This window comes from Rhipicephalus sanguineus, chromosome 4, assembly GCF_013339695.2.
Source record: "Rhipicephalus sanguineus isolate Rsan-2018 chromosome 4, BIME_Rsan_1.4, whole genome shotgun sequence".
Classification (NCBI taxonomy): domain Eukaryota; kingdom Metazoa; phylum Arthropoda; class Arachnida; order Ixodida; family Ixodidae; genus Rhipicephalus; species Rhipicephalus sanguineus.
Window position 1 is genome coordinate 73,055,349 of NC_051179.1, and position 22,454 is coordinate 73,077,802.

At 46.7% G+C, this 22,454-nt stretch overlaps 1 protein-coding gene across 1 annotated transcript in view; it reads left to right on the plus strand.

The window, feature by feature from the left end:
* The window catches only part of LOC119391292 (chondroadherin-like protein), a 34,438-nt gene extending 12,694 nt beyond the window's left edge, over positions 1 to 21,744 (plus strand). Inside the window, exons 4-8 of the mRNA XM_049415231.1 lie at positions 7,361 to 7,387; positions 8,027 to 8,315; positions 9,154 to 9,334; positions 18,363 to 18,502; positions 19,858 to 21,744. Of these exons, the coding sequence (XP_049271188.1) occupies positions 7,361 to 7,387; positions 8,027 to 8,315; positions 9,154 to 9,334; positions 18,363 to 18,502; positions 19,858 to 20,120 (900 nt within the window). The 3' untranslated portion in view covers positions 20,121 to 21,744. The remainder of the gene's footprint in view (positions 1 to 7,360; positions 7,388 to 8,026; positions 8,316 to 9,153; positions 9,335 to 18,362; positions 18,503 to 19,857) is intronic.
* Positions 21,745 to 22,454: the final 710 nt, after the last annotated feature.

The following is a 22,454-nucleotide window of genomic DNA, read 5'->3' on the forward strand; positions in this document are numbered from 1 at the left end:
ACTAGAAGGTAAGAGGATAATTAATAGAGGACTTTCCCTTGCTATTTTCTTGAAACGAGAGATAAATGATCGAGCTGCACAGGCATGCGCTTACAGGAAGTTGAAGTGCCTCTTCATTAGGAGTAATTAATGGAATACGTTTTCAAATAGGTTATTACAGGTCTAACGGGTGGTACGTACTTATGAATGATTCATCTGTAACAACAAATGAATCGGACATTAAATTTGCAACCCACTGGAAACATCATATTCACGAGATGTGAAGGACGAGAACGAGAGGAAAAGAGGGAGAGAGGCATAAGTGCAGGAGAGGAATGAAGCAGCAGGGGAGAGAGGACAGGCAGGGATGTTAACTAGTCTAGAAAAATTGGTGTGCTACCCTGCACTGGAGAAAGAGATAAGGGAGATTGAAAGCTAGATGTAGATAGAAAAAGAGATGGAAAGAGGGAGGGAGGGGGCACGCACACTCAGTCACGCTCCTCACAGTCACAATATCGCTGTTGGTCTATAACCGTCCTGTGCAAGTCTGTTGTCTTAAAAAATTATGCAATCTCTTCGTCGCCTTCATCTGCGATGAGTTCTCAAGGAGGAGAGTCTAAAATGGTTACCCCCGTTATCGGTCTGTGGAAAGAGGTTAAGAAGGTAAAAAGAGTTGGAGTGGGTAAGGTGTAAAGCTTAGGATAGAGAATTGACTCTCACTAACACGATGTAACGTGACGTAACTGTCGTAGTCTGTCATGCAATTCACAAGTCGTTAAATGCTGTAGCAATGGGGTTAAAGCCTTAAGCGCTAAACCAGGCCTAGCCCAGCTTTCTAGGACCATCCTCTCTTCTGTCACGGCGCTATCGCCTAATTATATTAAGCACACCCGTAAGCGTTTCTTCGTGCCACACTCTAACGGAGAAAGTGATTCTCTGATCGTTTCCCGGCAGCCAGAGTTTTCGAAAGTAGGGCTTTCGGAGATTAGAATGCGGAAAGAACAGACATCCATAAACGCCACACTGATTCACAGGTGGCATTTGGAGGCGTAGGTTCGATCTGTGGAGACGTGGTTTTGTAAGGGCGCCCGCTGTGGTATTACGAGTCCCGCTGTGACAGTGTAAACTCGAGCGAGAGCGAGCTGTTTGTTTCTGTGCTTGCCCTTAGATGACTCTTAAAAACCAAAGTATATGTATGTAGCCTGAAAGGCAAACACATTTGTCGTGCGAAAACTACACTACGGCAGAATTACGGAGACAGCTCTCCGACTACTAATCCGCTTCAACCGTATGGTATTCCTGTCCCACTTAAGTAAATTAAACTATCCCCTCTCCCCTTCCTATTCCCCCTTGTGTAGGGCAGCAAACCGGATTATATAATGCTGGTTGACCTCCACGCATTTCCTCCCTTTTTAAATGCGAAGCATTTCTTAGCGAACTTCTGCGACTTTGAGCGTATCTATCTATCTATCTATCTAGCCGCCTACGACTTTGTGCTCTCCTGGTCGCTTGGTTAATCGAATTTGCACCAAAATTGGTATGGCGTAACAGGACTGTATGACAAACATCAATGACAAGTCATAACATGAAAATCATGATATCCATGTCATGAACGACATGATTTACATCCCCGCTCATGGTGCGCTGGCGGCCGTTTCGCTACCTTGATATACACCAAAATTGGTATCTGGCGACGTGATTGTGTAATGAACATAAATAACACGAGTTAACATGAAAATCATGACACGCATGTCATGTACAGCATGACTTACGTGCCACGCTCATGGTGCGCTGGCGGCCGTTTCGCTACCTTGATATACACCAAAATTGGTATCTGGCGACGTGATTGTGTAATGAACATAAATAACACGAGTTAACATGAAAATCATGACACGCATGTCATGTACAGCATGACTTACGTGCCACGCTCATGGTGCGCTGGCGGCCGTTTCGCTAGCAATTGATATACACCGAAATTGGTATCTTCAGACGTGACTGTGTGACGAACATAAATACCACGAGTTAACACGAAAATTATGACACGCATGTCATGTACAGCATGACTTACGTGCCACGCTCATGGTGCGCTGGCGGCCGTTTCGCTACCTTGATATACACCAAAATTGGTATCTGGCGACGTGATTGTGTAATGAACATAAATAACACGAGTTAACATGAAAATCATGACACGCATGTCATGTACAGCATGACTTACGTGCCACGCTCATGGTGCGCTGGCGGCCGTTTCGCTACCTTGATATACACCAAAATTGGTATCTGGCGACGTGATTGTGTAATGAACATAAATAACACGAGTTAACATGAAAATCATGACACGCATGTCATGTACAGCATGACTTACGTGCCACGCTCATGGTGCGCTGGCGGCCGTTTCGCTACCTTGATATACACCAAAATTGGTATCTGGTGACGTGATTGTGTAATGAACATAAATAACACGAGTTAACATGAAATCATGACACGCATGTCATGTACAGCATGACTTACGTGCCACGCTCATGGTGAGCTGGCGGCCGTTTCGCTACCTTGATATACACCAAAATTGGTATCTGGCGACGTGATTGTGTAATGAACATAAATAACACGAGTTAACATGAAAATCATGACACGCATGTCATGTACAGCATGACTTACGTGCCACGCTCATGGTGCGCTGGCGGCCGTTTCGCTACCTTGATATACACCAAAATTGGTATCTGGCGACGTGATTGTGTAATGAACATAAATAACACGAGTTAACATGAAAATCATGACACGCATGTCATGTACAGCATGACTTACGTGCCACGCTCATGGTGCGCTGGCGGCCGTTTCGCTACCTTGATATACACCAAAATTGGTATCTGGCGACGTGATTGTGTAATGAACATAAATAACACGAGTTAACATGAAAATCATGACACGCATGTCAGTACAGCATGAACGTGCCACGCTATGGTGCGCTGGCGGCCGTTTCGCTATTGATTACACCAAAATTGGTATCTGGCGACGTGATTGTGTAATGAACTAAATAACACGAGTTAACTGAAAATCTGACACGCATGTCATGTACAGCATGAACGTGCCACGCTCATGGTGCGCTGGCGGCCGTTTCGCTACCTTGAATACACCAAAATTGGTATCTGCGACGTGATTGTGTAATGAACTAAATAACGTTAACTAAAATCATGAACGCATGTCATGTACAGCATGACTTACGTGCCACGCTCATGGTGCGCTGGCGGCCGTTTCGCTTTGATTCACCGAAATTGGTATCCGCGTGACTTCATAGCTCACGCATGCATGTACAGCATGCTTACGTGCCACGCAGGGCGCTGGCGGCCGTTTCGCTAGTGAAGTTGGTATCATGCGGCGAGAGTGGACCTACTAATTTGTGCTACTAATCTACTAATCAGGTTACTTAATCAGATGACAGGAAAAGAGATGGAAAGGCGCAGTTGCGTATTCAAACCAAAAACCAATGAGCAGCTTTTTGTGGTGGTCTTCTTCTCTCTCCCACATCTGTTCTTGTCTGCGAGAAAACTATAAACACGATGCCAAGCTACGAGCCCCGCAGGCTGCTGTTAACGTATTTTGGGATTGTCATAAACGCCCAACAGGATTACACAACAGGACAACGCCACCTAGACGACGTCAGATAAGACTGGAAGAAGAAATTATATTAGAAGAGGCCGCCTATAACGAGAGTGCAACGTACGTGGAAGCGTAAGTTGCCTGCGGGAGATAGCGAGTCGAGGTATTAGGTGAGGCAACATCTCCTCAAATTCAGTGCGGTCCCCTTTGGCCTCATTAGTCACCGATATCCAGCGCGCTTCTTTCGAGGTCAATTTCTTTTCGTTTCGGCAGAGAAATGGGCGGTAGCGGGCCACAATGGTTCTCGCGCTTTCTTTCTTTCTTTCTTTCTTTCTTTCTTTCTTTCTTTCTTTCTTTCTTTCTTTCTTTCTTTCTTTCTTTCTTTCTTTCTTTCTTTCTTTCTTTCTTTCTTTCTTTCTTTCTTTCTTTCTTTCTTTCTTTCTTTCTTTCTTTCTTTCTTTTATGTCAGGCACGTGTAACGATAGCGCAAGTAGGTTCGACACAATGAACGTTTTTGACTTTTATGGCTGCTGGTGCGTTAAGGCTTAAACACGTGACGTCTGTTTTACGTATCTTTGTAGCTATTAAGGCGAAAGGCTTAGATGCCTCTTCAAACGCGAAATTTACCATCGGCGGAATCGGCGGTGTCAGCACGAGTAATGCAAAAAATCATAATCATGTGAGGACGTCCACAATATGGGGATGTCGCTGTGAAATCACAGATTGCCAAAATTTGTGACGCCGTCATGACGTAGCTAGGACGTCATACTACGCGACGTCACATGATGACGTCATCACATCACATAGTCGCTTGGACAAAAGCACGGAGGCAGTACAAAACCAAGTGCAGAAAGCTTGCAATCCCTCTGATCTTGGAGGCAGTTCAAAACCACGTTAGGTGGAGAAAGCTTTCGGAGAGGGGTATACGGGGGAAATGAAGGATAAGTACAATGAGCGAGAAGAAAAAGGAGCAGAAAAAGATGGCTTTCGCCTTTGAGTCGTCTTAGGCGAGTGCATAAGTCGTCCTGTGAGTTTCGCTATCGTGATAGATATAGAAGAGCAGTGTTGAGAACACTAAGTTGGGTAGACGACGTCATACACGAAGTTACTAATACCCGATGGCCGGCCGCAGGATTGATATCATATGCGGAAGAGAGAACCGTAGAGTGTTGATGGCAGAAAACAGGTACAATGTCCTTGACGTTGAAGCCAGATTGAGCAATGAAAAACAGATATCGCCGCCAGAGATGGGTCACAATAGAGTGACTGCAGAACTTTCGGACCTGTATTTATTCAGTGGCGCGCCCAGTTACGTTGATGATTGTGACACTTCCATGCGAGCTAGGGCGGCGAAAAGTCTTTTCTTCACGACACGGCTGAGGTGTCCGCAGAGAAACGAAGCCTGGCTGGCGAATGAGAAAGCGATGCAAAAGGGGCGCCATTGCGCTATCGTGTTCTACTCTTCAGGGCGATGCTGAAGCGTCCTTTGAAAGTTTTCATGGCGGTTTCACGAGAATCTGTAAATGCGGCATTAGAGTCCCGAAATGAAGTCGGAGTTGCAGGTCCCTGCCTTACCGGGACCTTATATATACCCAATGGAGAACGTGTCGCTGTTTTCGTTGCAGTCTCTAGGCCTTGTAGAGCAACTCGAGGTTCATAAGCAACTGTGGCTCGTAGATTGAATACGGCGCAACAGGGGGGGCCGAGTATGGGTCAGGTTTTGAAAGTACGAATGAATGAAAACGAAATGATCGAGACATCCGAAAGGCAGGAAATAGAAAAGGCTCGCCAGGAAATGGCGCGAAAACACGGTGGCTCTGAATTAATGACTAGAATATCGTCCGCAGACCTCATTTCGGTGGCTTCTGTCAACGTGTGCCCGCAGCGTAAGCGGACGCAATGTGATAACATGCACGCGCCGATTGCGTGCTAACATATTATGCGTAAGTATATATGAGCATGCACGCTCGAGATGAACAAAGAGAACGGCTAGGCGAGCGCCATTCATCAATGGACGTCGGGAAACAGGCTAATGGCGGTGCTCCGTGAAAATTGCATTTTTCGGTATTGATTGATTTCTGACCAAGTCATCCCCACTGGTTCCTTCTCCTGGTTTAACTTTTTTCTAGTTCCTTTTATTTATGTCATCTGAAGACTACGTGTGTTACTTTTTATTGCAATGTCTGTCTGCGTATTTATAGGGAAATGGGTAGACATTTTTCACCATATTGCAAACAATGGCCGGCTACGCTGTAGGTTGTATACGCTCGCATTTGTCGGAGATTATGAGTTACGATATGTATACACACTCCCTTATTTTTGACTTCCTCCTCCCCTTCTCCTTAGCGTGGACATCGCATGTACAGTTTCTCCTATTGATTAGCATCGCTGGATTTTGATTTCCTCCGTTTCACTTTCTTTCGACTCACCGTGCTATCGTCATCAATAAGCGAAGCAAGCAATGTTATCTCTTGAAGGGGTCATGAACCACTTTTCCAAGTAATGATCTAATGGCCTCAGTATCGGAATGTACTGCTTCCCGAATCGATTGCCGCAAAAATTTCTCGAATCCGTCAAGAATCAGCGGAGTTACTGGGGTTTGGCGCACGCTCCCAGCGCTTTCTCTCTTTTCTCGTGCCGACGAGCGCACTGGAAGCTAGACAGGGAGGGATGGCATGGGGGAAAGAAGTTACGCCAGCGCGCGTCATGAAACGCGATCGCTCTCCCGCTGTGATTCGCTTGCGCGAGTGTGGCTACCGTGTACTGAGGAGTGCGGCGCCGGCAAGTGGCGGCACCCCGCGGCAAGAAGCGCATCTGATCCGAACGCCGCTCTCGATTTACGTCGGCTATCGGCCAATAAGCATGCTATGTCTCTTGCGACGTACAGCGGACAGACGCCCCGCCCACCGACGAGAGTGAGAACGGCCTCTGTTTGAAAAAGAGGGTGCCTGGGGAAAACGGCAACTTCGCGCATCCGCTTGTGGCCATTACGCGGCGCACACGACTGTAATATTTGGCAGAGCAGTTCATAGCCGTGTCAGCTTTCCGCAGGATGTGTTTTTAAAGTGCGACTGCACTTTATAAGCGACCCTGAATCCGCCGTCCCATAGCAACGGCGCGAGGAGGGGAGAGGAGCGTCTGTAGCAACGGCGCAGCGCTGTGCTCACGGCGGGGACGTGAGCCGCTCCGCCCTCCGCTCCGTGGCTGCGCGCGCCCCGCGCAGGGCGATCGGTGAAGTTGTGTAGAAATAACGATAGGTCGGCGAGACGCGAACGAAAGCGTGCGAAGCGAGCCGAGCACCCCGAAGCCGATCTCGCGGGGACGCGCAATGAGCGACCGCGGGCCCTGAGATCGGCCGGACGCGCGCTTCAAGCTCGGACTCACTTCACCCGGACCGCAGCTTCGGATATAGCTCAGCTCACTGAAATTTTCCGTGGACTCAAACTCACCAAAATATTACTCACTCGACAACAACCTGAGCCCCATCACGGCTCGATCGAGTTGAGAGAGTCGTGGCGACTCGTCATCATTATCAGTAAACCGACCTCTTGCACTATATACACGCCAGGCTGGACATGTCTCCTACTGCTTAGCCTCTCTGGCATCTCCTTTACCTTTCTTCGACTTCGCACTTCCTCATCCTCCCTTCGTCACAATAAGCTTTACACTCTTATGACCCCTTTAAGCCTCGTAAAAAAAAACATTACATAAATCATTACGGCTGTTTGTGATTTTATATGCGCTAACCTCGACCGAAGGGATTTACCAGCAATCGCCTGGTTGTAAGGTTCCTACGGACTCTTTACAGCGCTCGGTCCTGTCTCCCTGAACCTGAGCACACCGAATGGGCGGGGTGCCTGGGCGTTTCGAAACCTACTCTCGCAAACCTCACAGGTCATGAACATGAACTTGTCCTATTCACGTAAAAGCACAAGTGAATTCAATTCCGTGAGGAATATTTCTCAAACGTGGAGCTACGGGATGCACTTTGTGTTATCTGCCGTTTCAGGTTCGAGGTACCCCGCATCTCGAACAACAAAGCAATGTGCGTAATGTAACAATTTGATATGTAGGAAGACGAACGACTTTTGGCTCACATTGCGAGCAACGAATTTTTCTTATTCCTGGACCTTTTCTTCCTCTCTCTCTTTATCTCTCTCTTCGCTCGCTTAATTTCATCACTTGTTTTTCTTTTACTTCCTTTTTCGCTTTTCTCTTTCCGGTTACTAACCCCGTTTTCTACTTATCGCTTTCCTACCTGCATTCTTAATGACCTCGGCAGCTGTGAAAGTGACGTCACGATCATTACGCTATATTCAAACAATAATTGCTTCTGGTGTATCGTTAGAAAACATGAAGTACTTGCGTGCGCATTCATTTTTTTTTGTAATGCCTGTTCTCGCTATGTTATGATAGGGAAGGAACAGATAGCTAGGCAGATTGGAAGACGTAGAAATATGGAATTGTATTTTGCTCTCTGTGCGTGTCTCAGGTTCCGTCGGAGTCCCTACAAGGTGTGGCTGTGCTGCAGCAGCTCTTGTTGCACGAGAACCGTATTGACGAGTTGCTGCCTGATCGGTTCCCCTTGGAAGGAAGGGCGCTGGACATTCTCAACCTAGCCGACAACCGCATTCAGACGCTGCCGGAGGCCGCGTTTGCGCGGCTAGGCTCACTCGTCTCGCTAGAGCTCGAAAGGAACGGACTCGTAGACATCCACCCGGATGCGTTCCTTGGAGTACATGGTGAGCAGATGCCCAGCATTGTAAACATTTTCTGAAGAAGCGATAGTTTGGTTTGACTTTCATTGCCATTCTGATGACGGAATTTCTGTGTGCGTAGGGGGGGGGGGGGAGGAGAGGTGTATTCAAATGGGCATAAAGCTGCTACTCATGTGCTACGTTGGCCGCTCGGGATAGAGACCCCCACGATCAAAGCTTATCAGGCCTCCCTGTATGACATATCTGAAGTATAGATAGTACATTTAAGTGGTTGTCGTCATAGTTCAACTGTATTTAGTGGGCTTCGGTGGTACTGGAATAATGGTGACGCGACAGTGCGAGTGTTCAACAGCAAACAGTGACTTGAGTTACACGATGCGTAGCGACGGAACAAAAACACTGTGGAAGACTGCAGAGAACTGCATGATATATATCACGGAATTTGGAAATGTCTCGGTCTTGAGATGGAGTTAGGCAGATGCAGAAAGGGATCTAATCGGAGATCACCTACGGAAGTCCTTATTCACGTACTTTGTGTTTAAAGCTGCGTGATGATGAATACTGTACAAATTAAGGAAGAGTGATGTGCGTGTTTGGTGATCAAATTTAAATTTTTCCGATCGTTGTATTCACCGACTGAACCGAATGGTTTTCGGTGTTAACGGAAAACCGGCAGCTGTGTCTTATGTGTACGTACTTTGTTGTTATGGGGACACTTCACTAGCGAGTGGTAATATGACGGATGAACAGGTCCTCCACAATTCTCAGTATACCACATCTTCTTGATAGGTTACCTGTTTATGTGCACCAGTAATACATGATAATCTGTTCTTCCCCGCTTCCCCATACGTTTGTCGCGCAGCGACCATGGAATGGTTGAAGCTTGGCTACAACTACCTGTCCGAGGTTCCCAGTGAGGCGCTACAGAACCTTACCGCTCTGCGGGAGCTCGACCTCCGAGGAAACAACATTTCGGCCATAGCGAGTGACGCGTTTGCAGGATTCGGAGCCTCGCTCAAGTTTCTGTACCTTCAAAAGAACAGGTAAGAATGCGAGTATGACACCGGCTGACTGGCGCATCGTTGTATGCGTCCGCGGCTAATTATTCATGAGATGATGAAAAGTTTCAGTTACGTCGGGTCCTTGGGATCTTTGAGCCTGGGAAACTCAATCTTGTTTCGTTTCAGCTTTCGCCACGATATTTAATATCGACATAGAAGAAAGAGGATGGGGTAGAAGGAAAGAAGGAAGGAAAGGAATGCGGAGAAGTCAAGAAGACGTAGGTCCGGTTTCCTACCCTACTTAGGAAGAAAATGATTAAATGATTAAAAAAAAGGGGAAAGGTTGCGAGGAGAGAAGGAAGTGCACTCTAAGAAAAAAAGAGTCATTTGACTCTCTTTTGTGATTCCTATGTGCCCATGTATATGACTCTCTTTAAAGAGACACGTGAACTCTCTTAACAGATCATTATGCTCTCGTCAAAGAGTCGTGGGACCAAAAAGAGAGTCAGCATGCCTCTTTAGAGAGAGTAATATACGTGGCTAGTCAGGACTCACCGAAAGGAGTAACAAATACTCTTTTTCTCCTTTTCTTAGTGTGTAGGATTGTGTGGGGGGAGGGGGGGGGGGGGAAGTGCTGGCAGCGCGAAACACGTGCTTCCAACCTCCGTTAGGCCTACCTTTAATCATCCGAAGCCGTTCACTATTATTGCGATAGCGGACAGTCTCGGCTGAATTTTGCCGTCGCCGTCATGCACCGTATATGTATAAGTCCCCAAAGTTAGAAAAATGCTTCCGAGCGCGGAATCGAACTAGGGACCTCTTGCTCCGCAGCGAGTGGCGCTAACCGCTACGCCACGAAACGCAGATCGTAGCTAACGGCGAGCGTTATATACACACTCTTTACCGCTGGACGGACTCAGAGACGGCCGGCGCTTATAAGCGTTTCTTCATTAGCGAGATGGCGCTAGGAGCACGACGGGCGCATTTAAAAGTCGTCGGCGAGCTCGCAGCGCAGGGAGAACCTGCCCTTCCGCAGGGGAAGAGGGTTGTTTCAAGCTTTCACCGTGGTACCGCGCTCATGTGGAGCCGAAAGTCACTCGAAAGGGACTAAACGAACAAACAGACGATGAGCGCGAACTATCAAGTGTCACAGCTTTGAAGCACGCTAGTTTCCTTCGCTGCTTCGGCCGCCTTTGCAACAGGAGCGCTGTTCAAACTGAGAGTATCCATTGGCGAGCCTCGCTTCGTATAGCATTAGTTTCTTGCTATCGCATTCATTGCTTCGCCCTTGCGGCAAAACTGTGACTTTTTTCAGCTTATACGCTTATACGGCGCCCGTATAAACTCAGATGACCTCATTAGTAGCGGCTTGACGCAGTGCTTTCAAAACTAACGATGCCTTCAAAACCAACGAGCTAATGCGTTTTCTTTGCAGTTTCTTCTTTTCATTTGATTTCACTACGATGGTGCGTCGACTCCTCAAAGTTTTTTATGCGTGCACAGCGGCTGTGTGTAACGTCAGGGTCGACACATAAACTAAGCATATAGTGTACGTAGGCGTTGTGGAAACCTGAATGGCGAAAACGAACGTGGGGCCCCGCATGGCGGCATCCAATGTCTCGAGCCCTCTTTCAAGCAATGACCCAAGAGATCAATCACCTCGCAGTCGGGAACGAAAATAGTACCGGGCTGGAAAATAACCAGGATATTTCGGTCCCGATATGTTTGTGTGGTGCGGTCATCCATCAAGTTCTGCTGTATCGCTGTTGCGGTCACTTCAAAACATTGGGAAGCGACGGAAGATCAAAATAAAGCAGCAAAAAGTTTCCCGTAAGCAAATAGGAAAGCAAAAACTGCGGCAAAAGTTGTCGAGAATTTTGTTTCCGAAAGTGCAAGTCACCGTCTTTTTCATTTGCTGGTGGTTTAGTCGTCAACTTGACGCAAGTTTGCCCCTTTTTACACTTTTTCCTTCTTGCTCTGACACCTTCACTAATCTGTCATTCGTTGCCGAGGGCATTTGATTTATGTGCGCTCCTGTTGCACTTGCGGACAGTATGTGCCATTGGTGTAGCCATGAGGGGGGGGAGGTACATTGGATAGTTCGGATACATTATGCAGAGGCAGACGTCGCACGCGGCCTCTCTGCGTATGCACCGGCAGCGTTATGGCGAATAGTCAAATATGAATATTTTAGCGTTGTCTAGGGCGCGATATCGTCTGTTCGCATCAGTGTCTCACGCGCATTGTTTGCTTGCTTTACTTTGTGTCATCGTGATATTATTTGTGTTATTTTTTCTTGTGACCCACCGCTCTCCTGGCTGACAAACGGGCTGCTGGCAGTATTATGTAAATAAATAATATTAGACTATTGCTGGGAACGCACGCCTATAGTTCATTGTATAGTGAACTTAAGGTCGCACACGCAATAGCAATTGGTGCTTTTGCAGTAATAAATAAGCTCCTCGTCCACTAAACTTCTATTTGGAGCTGCGCATTGAATCATTCACCTCCTGCAATATATTCACGTACTGTGAGAGCGAACTTTCCATGCAGGTGCAACTAATAAGCAATCGATGTAATGTTGAAAAATAAAGGTAAGTTAATAAACGTTTACGCAAAAATTTCAGGGTGCATAATCCAGCAGCAAACGGTAACTAAAAACGGATAGCGTATTTTGATTTATGATCACAGCCCGAACAATTTTCGTTTTCAATTACTTCCCGTTTCCTTCTGTTTTTATTTCCTGTTTCATATTCCTCGTACGTCCAACTTCCTCGCCATTTCGCTCTCTTAACGCTGGTGTGTTATATCGAATCTAGCAAAACTTGTTGCCAGGTGACTTGGCAGGTCCCGGTAAAAAGGCGCGAAAGCTTGCACATGCAATGAGAATACAGAAAAAAAATTAAATTACAAATGAGGTAACCATACGAAGCTAACTTTGTTAACGTCTTTTTACGTTCGCTCCAGCCGCAAATGGTTTCAAAGTGGCAACCGTATTCGTCAATAGCGCCCAAAGTCTACGCTACCCATTACCGCCCAAGCTTGTCGGAAATTCCGTGTTTGTGTGATTTCTTTTCTTACGGAATTATATCGTTTTCAACCCTCGTTTCTTCGCGTCGTGCTGGTCTGTTTCATTCAAGGGATACGCGTTAAGAAAAATAAACGCCGACGGTGCGTAGGCTTTAACATTTCCTTTTTTTTCTCCTGAATTCCACGCAGCAGAATCCTCCTCTTTTTTTTTCTTCGCTAGATTCCCACACGTTTTCTCCTCGTCTTTACCTTCAACAGAGTAGGACAACTAAAAGGAGAGCGACATTTTCCAGGAGAAATTGACAAGCGACTTAACAATTGGGAGTGCGCCCCCCCCCTTTTTTTTTTCAGGTTTGTATCTGCATCTTCATCTTCTAGCCAGGTCTAAGGAAGTCTTGCTGCGTGCTGACAAACAAAGATGCACACACACAAAAAGGAAGTAAACGAGGAAAATGCACGAAAGCGTTCTGTAGCTGCTGCGGCCAAAGCGTCGACTGTATTTTTCTTCATCTATGCCGCCGCAACACTCCCTCGGGGCGCAGAGCGTGGAACGCAGGAAGGGAGTGCTCATTGGTTCTTCCTGTAGATTTACTCTGTTTTTACTCCCGTTTTCACCGCGCTGTCTTCCGATCGTTTCCTCCCGCTGCCGCGTCCGCTTTATTCACGAAAGTGAAAAACCCCGGGAAAGCGTTTCAGACCAGGGTGCGCGAGCGTTCGAATTTTTGCCCCGCTATTGTTTCTAGATGCGTTGTCTTCGGGTAGCCGCTATTTCTCCGTGCTTCGATTTCTTTTAAAATCTCTATGTTTCTGCCTTTCGATCGTTTTTTTTTTGCTATAAATATCGTGCTTCGTTTTATTTCTCTTTTTTTATTCATCTTTCGGGAACGCTTCGGTGCAGCTCGGGATTGGCGCCTTCTCAACCACCGCAGTTTACGTGGGCTTTTACATTGTGCTTGGCTCGTCAATGTTTTGTGTTTCATTTCCATTTCTCTTTTTCTTTATCGTCGGCAAACGCCATATTTAAATCGGAGGGAAAGGCAGATGCCGAGATTTCGGTGTAGCGTTATAAAATGAAAGAGGTGGCGCCGATGTTTTAAAATATTCGACGTGGCGAGAATGGTTAGCATAGTGCGTTTTCGAGACTGCATTTACGAACTCGCTGGTGAAGTCGGTGGTTTTGCCAATGGTAGAGAAGGGTTCGCGACTTCACAAGTTGAACGTTCAGACCATCGTGATCCTATATTTCAAACGGCCAATATTTAAAAAAAAATAAAAGAAGGCAGGACAGCTGAAAACGTCCATGTCTTCGTGAGAGTATAATGTAACCCTCATACGACACCTACGTGCTTTGTGTCGTCATACCGATGGGCAAGGCTTGTATGCACTATGCTCCGAACGATTACGCTGCTGTTTTAATGTGCGTGTATGTCTGGGCTGTCATCTTTTGACGCCACATTAAGGGACGTCATTATGACGTCATATGCTGACATCATCAGCGGGACAATAACTTTTTGCATCACACGTGCTGACGCCGGCGGTCAATTTACGCGTTTGATGAGGCATCTAAGACTTCCGCCACAAAGAAGCGAGGCCTCTTGTTTCCATCATTTCCCTCACTCAGGGTCGTGCAGATTATCCACTGAACGGAAAGAGCTGCTTGTGGAGACTATACGTAGCGCTGCTTCGTGACGCGGCAAGTCAGTGGCGCTTCGTTTCCTCCTTTGTATCGGTGACTATCAGATTATCGACAGCGTTACGCGCAAAATACAATTTGCATTTATCACCTTGTTTTCTCCCTGGTCAGTTTTCATTCGTACTTGATCGTTTTACGAATAGAGGCCTCTATAGCAGAAAAATGATGACGAAAAAAGCTGCGTCGCCTCCGTTCCTTTCTGCCTTTCTTTTTGAAATCCCACGCGTAAAATGCAGGATCGACACTGCCGTTTGTTTGCGCCTTTATGAGGCGCAGTCAAGCCTTCATAACACCGTACACTCTAAGAAAAAAAAAAGGTGTCTTTTGACTCTTTTTTGCTGCACATGTGACTCTCCCACGTATAACTCTCTTTAAAGAGTCACGTTGACTCTCCTTAGGAGAGTCTAGGGACGCAGGGCTCTCCGAAAGATAGTTAGCGTGCCTTATTAAAGAGAATCATACATCCCACGACTATCCTAAAGAGAGTAAGCGCGCCTTTGAGAAGAGAGTTATACATGGGAGGGTCACATGTGCAGCAAATAAGGGTCAAAAGACACATTTTTTTCTTAGAGTGTATTCTAATATATAATTTCTTCTTTTCGCACCGGGGCTCCAGCGTTTGATGCGGTCAATGCCAAAGCTTCTTTCACTGCGGCTGGTAACGGACGCAGCGCGATATTTCAGCTTCGTCCCTCATTGTTATGCAGGCTCGACCGCTGCATTTCTATCAGATATGCGCTGTTTGCATCGCCTTAAAACCTATGCTGCTTGGTTGCGCTGTAACGTCTAGTCTGCGTTTTTTTGAGGGAGCGTGTAATGGTTCATGCCTGCTTCTCTCTTTTTGTCCATTTCTCTCTGTGCGTGTTTTTTGCTCTTACCAGATCGCTGGTGCCGGTCTGAGGCAATGTTAAACGAACATGCAAAAACAGGCAAATGAAAATGAAGGTTTAAAACTCCGTGAGTATTACCAGAGCCTGTGTTGGTGCTATAAAAGTTGTGGGTGCCTCTGTCTCACGCTCATGGAGCGTGAGACACAACACACCGTAGTGCAAAGAAGACATGGACATTTATCAGCCCATTTTACACAACAGTGAGCGCACCAGGCGAATCATGCAAATAACCACACACACACACACACACACACACACACACACACACACACAACACACACACACACACACACCACACACACACACACACACACACACACACACACACACACACACACACACACACACACACACACACCACACACACACACCACACACACCACACACACACACACCACACACACACACACACACACACACCACACACACACACACACACCACGGGAGTCCGCCACACGGATTCGCTCTCACGGACCTCCCGCGAACCGTCGACGAGCAGCGCTAAGCCCAAAATAAACAGGCAGAACGCTGATCTTCATGACCCCGCGTAACATAGTTGCCAGGCGGCGATACCATGAGATAACAGCGCCGTGCCCGGCCCGGTGGCAACCACGCCAACTACACCACCATTTGTGCCTCGCAGTGGAGCTGGATCACAGGACGCGCAGGCGCCCTGATACGGAGACAGTCTTACACGGGGGGCCAGCATCACCACAAATGATCAAGTTGCTCTTACTAAGATCTTCATACAGGCTGTTAATTATCACATTTGCACTGCTTATTTTAGTTACAACTCGCAGCCTAGTGAGAATTTGTTTCGCATTGATTACAGTTTGTGCTGTGTTTGTAGGAGTTAGTATAACTACGAAACCGATGTCCTATAACTGCACTGGTAGCTTTAATGCCCAGGCACTTCCTCTTACTGGGCTTATTTGCCACGGACTTCATCTTCTTTAACTTCATTCCATCGTTGTTTTTGCACTTCAGAGTTGGCATTGGTGTTCTTTCTCTTTACCTCTCTTCACGCTGCAATAATCTCCCAGTGTATCGTGTAGCACGCTATTGAAACATTCCTTTGTCTAGGCCTGTGTCTGGAAGCTTTCTCGCTGCTCCGCCTTTTATTTTTTTTTCGTGGAGCGTAATGCCGTGTACATCACGCTGCCTTGCACAGTTCCGCTCGAGTTCTCCATCTGACAGGCTCAGTGCCTGTTTCTCCGCCTCTTCGTGATTCTTCCTGTTCACTTTTCCTTCATTTTTTCATAACTCACGCGCGAATTTCTCGCTGTTTGTTTTTCGCACACATTGCTTTTACGCCCCCTGCGTGTCCGATCTCTTCCGACTCGGCAATCTAGGCTGTTCCTCAGCTTTCTTGGCGACGATCGCCATGCCACTATTAGTGGATGGTGTGTTTCGTGCAGGAGCTTTTATTATTGCTTCGTTTGTTTATTGATTCTTTCTCGGATACCCGACAGCCCTTGTGTTCTCTTGGGCCTGGTCATTTACAGCTGTTTCCTCACTCCGCCTCCAACTTCCTTTCCTCGACGGGAACGACCGAAGGCGTCGTGGGCTCTTATATAAAGAGCTTCGAAAGTTGTGTTCGTTGCCACTGTTTCTCTCTCCCCCTTCACTCCCCCCCCCCCCCCCCACCCCATCGGCTCTTTGTTCTACTGTGCGATCTTTGAGACATAGCAGAGTCGAATTGATTCCGAGTGCTCCTTTCGAAACATGCACTGTCTCACGGTTGCAGTCTATCGTAGAGCAAAGGAAAAGAAACTTAACAGTGATGGAAATTGGGCGAGTGAGGCAAGCGGGGCTCTTTCTTGAATAGCTGCAGGAGGTTGTTCACGTCGTGCTGTCGATATTGGCTGTGACGCCTTTTTGGTTTGCCTATGTTGCCCAAGAGAGGACAAGAAAGCAGGAAAAGAAAAAGGACAAATTGACACATTTGCACTTTACAAATGTGTACAAACTATTATTGGTTTGTTTTCTGGCTTAAGCATCATCACTTTATATCGACTGATGATCTAATGTCTGTAATGAATGGTTACAGTCTGAACTATGTTGGGTGCCCACCCGTCAGAATTTCCAGTGTGCCGCATGATAAGGGGTAATGGAGGGGCAGCCGTTGACGGCAGATAATCAGGTGACGCGATGAAATGAAGAAATTCGCTGGTATAAACTGGAATCAGCTTGTACAAGAAAGGCAATAGGAGATCACTGCGAGAGGCTTTGTCCCGCAGTGAACATTGGAAGTTGCCGGGGAGTAGTGGGATATAGAATCAATTTTCACGGTAAACATATCAGAAGCACGAAGGAAATTTACTGGCAGGCGTGTTGGCGCCTGTGTGCGCCCTACGTTACCAAAATCTCAAAAAGTCGTCCGTTCTACTGTACACTCCTTACTGAAAGAAGCAAGTATTATCCTTGTTAAAAAAGCAATTGTGAATCCTTTGTGCGGTATCCACGATCTCGTGTTTCCATTATGAATCACATCTAAATCTATACGTGACCCTATGCTCTCATATAAATACAGAATAACGTGATACGGGGCATAGATCTAGGTCCTTTAAATAGGGACACATATTGTCTGAGCAGGTCGCATGAGAAAAAATATATTAAGGTAATTAAAGTCACTGAAGACATTATTGAGTTTGAGCTAAACCTATTAATATACTGAAGGATCGTGCCCCGCCACGGTGGGTTCTCTGGTGCAAGCGCTTTTATAAATACGTGTTTTCTGAATAAAAATTTCAGTTGTCAGTAGCGCGTCGTCCTGTTATTCCTGGCCTTCTTTTGTGGTTGTCTGTTCACGCCTCTTCAAGTATGTACATAAAGTTCAATGCCTCAAAGAGCAATCAAGGCCATTATTATTGCTTACAATAAACAATCTTGTGTAACAAGTTAACAAGTACGACTACGTTCCTTAACACAGTTATAGCAGTTAAATCAGCTTGGTTCCTTATGAAAATTGTTGCTTCTTGGGACTATTATACTGGGGCCATCTAAGTGAAATATATTGCTTATATTTGCATGCTCTTGAATGGTAGTCTTATGCTCTGCTTCGGGGAAAATCTTTTGAATGAATTTAAGCGAATAAAACAAGACTTGTTGCAGTTTACATGTTCAATAGGGACTTTTACCCACTGTAAAATCACTGAGAACGCTGAACGAATTTCTTGAATGAAGAATAAGTTATCAGTATTTAGTTGTTCTTCGGGTGCTTGCGCAAGTTAGCATGTGTGTTTGATTCTCCTTACGTGGAAGCACAACAGCGAGTGAACTTGCACTTGTTCGTAAGCAGTTGCAGAAATAGGGACCAGAATCAGGACCAGCGCTTGTCATGTGCGTGTTTTTTCATTAGTCCCTGGTTTCGGTGAGCCTTGCGTGATTCGTAGTAGTTATGTTGCATGGCAGTGTGCTTGGAAATGCTTTCTATCTCTGTTATATTCACGCACAGGGTGCAGTACATCGAGGCCGGTGCCTTTGACGAGATGAACTCGCTAGAGTGGCTGTATCTTCACTCGAACGAGATCGTCACCCTCACACATGACGTGTTCAAGCCCTTGCTGGGCACACTGTCCATACTCGACGTTCATGGTATGATACGATCCTTACTCTTTTCCTTGCAATTTCACCTTGAGCTAGTGTCTAACTTCTTTAGGTAATCCGAAAAGCACTTCCTGTCGACCTACCTACCTAACATCATACTAAACAAATGCAGTTTGAGGTGCTCAAGTTTTCGCATTTTATCACCAAATGATTGTGTTTTGGATGGAGACTATAAAAAAAAATCAACTTGCAGTCGCGGTACATGACATACCAAAATGTAAATAGATAAAACTCTATTTGTTGCTGGGAAAAGAGCAAAAATGGTTACGGCTGTAGCTTGCCTAGATGGAGTGATAAGATCTATGGTTGACAGTTCACTTCCTCCCTTCTCAACATAGAATCTTATCTTTGGTCTTACGAGAAATCCAGTCAAAATATTTCGGGTTTTATTGCGTGAACCCCAATCAAGGATACAGTTTTGCAGTGCGAAAGGCTTTGCATCTCTGACATTGAATTTTAAGATAGATGTTCAGGCAAAGATATTGTAAATCTGTGCCCATCTGATTTGGAACTGTGGACGAGTAACTAGGACCCGGTGTCAGAGATTGAATAACTCAAACAATGTCTGCATGAACAAATAGTGATTGCGGGATGATTTGGACGAATACAATATGATTTCCGGCAGTGGTTAGGCAGTCACATTATTGTGGCAGTGAAAATGTCTTGATTAAAGTTTTAAATGTCAACCGCTAGTCATATCGATTAGTTTCGAGTTTTAAATCAGTGGCCGATAAACTTCGCACATAAGAAGGCTATCCGTGACAGTAGGTGAATGAGCCTTCGAGGAAGGTGCCTTCTTCGTCTGTCTTTTGCGGCAACCTATCAACAGGACAAACTGAATCGGCCATAATTCTACAGAGTAGCGCTGCAAGAAAAGAGCGAGAGAGGGCAAAAGAAAGGCATAAATTTGAACCAGGTTGCGCTGGGGACGCTTGGGCGGCAATGCCAAACTAAAAGAAAGATCTTCGGAGATTTATGAACAATTCTAGTAGAACTCGCTGTCGGGCTAGTTGGTACATGTCTGAATTAAATGGTCAACTTCGCGCCAAATTCACATTCACACAGAAGAAGAAACACAAGACAGGACGGGCGCTCCGGCTGTCTTGTGCCCGTCCTGTCTTGTCTTTCTTCTTCTGTGTGAATGTGAATTTGGCGCGAAGTTGACTATTTAATTCAGACATTTATGAACAAGATAAGTTCGTTCGATCAAGTTTCGAGAGCGGCTTGAGGCTTTGGATCATACAAAACTCGTTAATGTTACCCTTGCGAAGAACAAGGGATAGTGTCACACCATCGATTACCCACTGCCGCCTTCCCTGTCCCACGACTCTGTTGGCGCGCAGACAACCCGTTCCACTGCGACTGCGAGCTGAGCTGGCTGCGGCTACTGCTACAGGGCCAGAGCAACATCGTGGTGAACCAGCCCCGAGAGACGCGCTGCGCCTCGCCCGAGGAACACGCGAGCACGGCGCTCGTCGAACTGCCCGGCATGCAGTGTGCCGCGCCGGCCTCGCTGCTGCGTCCGGGAGGCGACCACCTTCTCTACGCCTCGCTGAGGACTGCGCTGGCCGCATTGGCCCTGCTACACGGTGCCTTTGCCTCCTGAGGCCGGCGCACCTCGTCGTGCAAGTCCCCCACCCATCTCGCCACCTGCGAAGTACGTGCCGCTGCTCTCACGACAGACACAAAACGATGATTAATTCTTAAAGTCTTGCCTCGTATGATGCTGGACTTGCTGCAAAAAGCAATCCTGTGACGTAGCTCGCTAAGTATTACTCTTGCAAAAAATATAACGGCACCTTAGCACAATCGTTGTGTGTTTAAATTGAACAAACGCGTCGAAGTTAGTTGACTGAATGTCATAGTAATAAAAATGTGGATTAGGCATTTTCTGTCGCATCACTATAAGCATCACTATTGTATAGTCTGGGATGAAGTTCTTGAGAGCTTGAAAAGCCAGGCCACCTTATGGAAGGTTATCTGAACTGTTAAACATGAGTGAGGGGATGAGGCGAGGAATTATGACATGGAAGACTGCTGTCGTTTTAAGTTTCAATGGGCAATATTACGCTTAATCCTTCGGGATGACAACTTCAACAGTACCCCTGGAAAAAACTGGGCTGTAAAATTTACCATAATTCTCTCGAGAAACTTTCATTTGCGGTTGAGATGTAACTTCGTGGTTGGCGAGATGGAATGGGCATGTGAGTGCGAACGCCAGAACTGGTGTACCCCGGCTGTGTGCGCGTTCGTCTCTCGTGCTGTGAGTGGTCGGTCGAACCAGCTCCCGTGACAGCCAGCAGCTCGGCACTGCGTGTATTTTCAAGAAAAAAAAACGCCGTGATCGGCGATAAGCGTGAGCCAGAGATTAGGCCTAGCTCTCGGGTTAGGCCTAAGCGTCCTTCTGCTACCAATTGCGCCGTGGGCGTGTGTGTGCGTGCGTGTGTTTTCAGTGTGGGCTCAAGCGCGTGTGCTTCGCCACTCAAGTTGGTCGTAACAACCGAGTTGTTTGAATATATTCTTCGCGCACGACCGTACGGCGACACCTTTCTCCCAAGCTGTTGTGTTGTGTTGTTTGTTCACGGGTGGCTATAGCACCGACGACGAAGAACGTGACGTGTGTTTCACCATTCGGCCACCACGTCGTCTGTGCCGGTGCGCTTTGACAGAGAACAATAAGGAAATGCCGCATGCGCAAAACATTCTATAGACGAGTAAGCCCAACGAACTTCTCCAACCTGGCACTTCAGCGCGTGGCACTGCAACAAGTGGGCTCATTTAAGGCTCCCAAAACGTGTTGTGTGCACAGAAAAAGCAGGTTACGGTGAAGGCAACAGACCACATCGGTAGGCTGAGATGGTGCTGTGTGCGATGAACAGTTGCAAGGAGCTCATTAACGCGAACATCGCGCAGCGTCCTATAGCTTTTGCTCCGCACCGTGGCATGGACGTGGCGCTGTTTTCAGGTTCAAGAAGCGTTTGCATTGGCAGTTCTGCCAACTACAGATAGTTGTTTATCGGACGCACGGAAACAGTCTGTTTTACCAGTGGGAGAAGACATGCGAGTGTCGATCGTCCTGGGTGGAGGTGTTTGCACGAGCACGGAGAATCGGCGTCGTGTTCTTTGTTGTCGCGAGATTATCCCATTTATGGATTGTTTTCTTTTTGCTCTTCTCCTGTTGCAACAACATGGCTTCGTGCGGAGGCACTGAATAAAATGTTGTAATATCAGCGTCTCGTCTTTGCGACGTTGATGTCAGTTTTACGTCATTCAGACGACTGGGACATCTGCAGCTGAACGTGAGGCACAACTCCGACATTTGTACTTGTCTCTTCCGGGACAGTGGTCTGACTATAAGTATAAGCAAAAATATACTAGAAATTATTAAACTGTGACTCAACACCATGAAAGCTAAGTCACACACGCTGTGTAATCATCATCATCATAATCATTACGCCCACTGCAGGGCAAAGGCATCTTCAATTTTTCTCCAATTAACCTGGTCGTGTGCTTTCTGCGCCGAAGTTATCCCCGCGAGCTTAATCTCATCTGGCCACTTTACTTCCTGCCTCCCCCTCGCGCGCTTACCTTCTCTTGGAATCCAATCTGTTACCCTTAATGACCAGCGGCGATGTTGCCCTCTCGCTAAAACCCCTGCTCATGCCCATTTCTTCTTCTTCATTTTGACTAAGATGTTTTAGCACTCGTTTGTTCCCTGACTCTCTCTGTTCTCTTCCTGTCCCTTAAGGTTGCACCTATTATTTTCTTTTTCATGGCTCGCTGTGTCGTCTTCATGCTAGGTTCAAACCTTTTCAGCCTCCAGGTTTCTGCTCCATAGGTAAGTACATGTAAGATGCAGCTGCTATATACCTTTCTCTTGAGGGATACTGGAAAACAACCATTCATGATCTGAGAATGCCTGCCAAATGCACTCCACCAC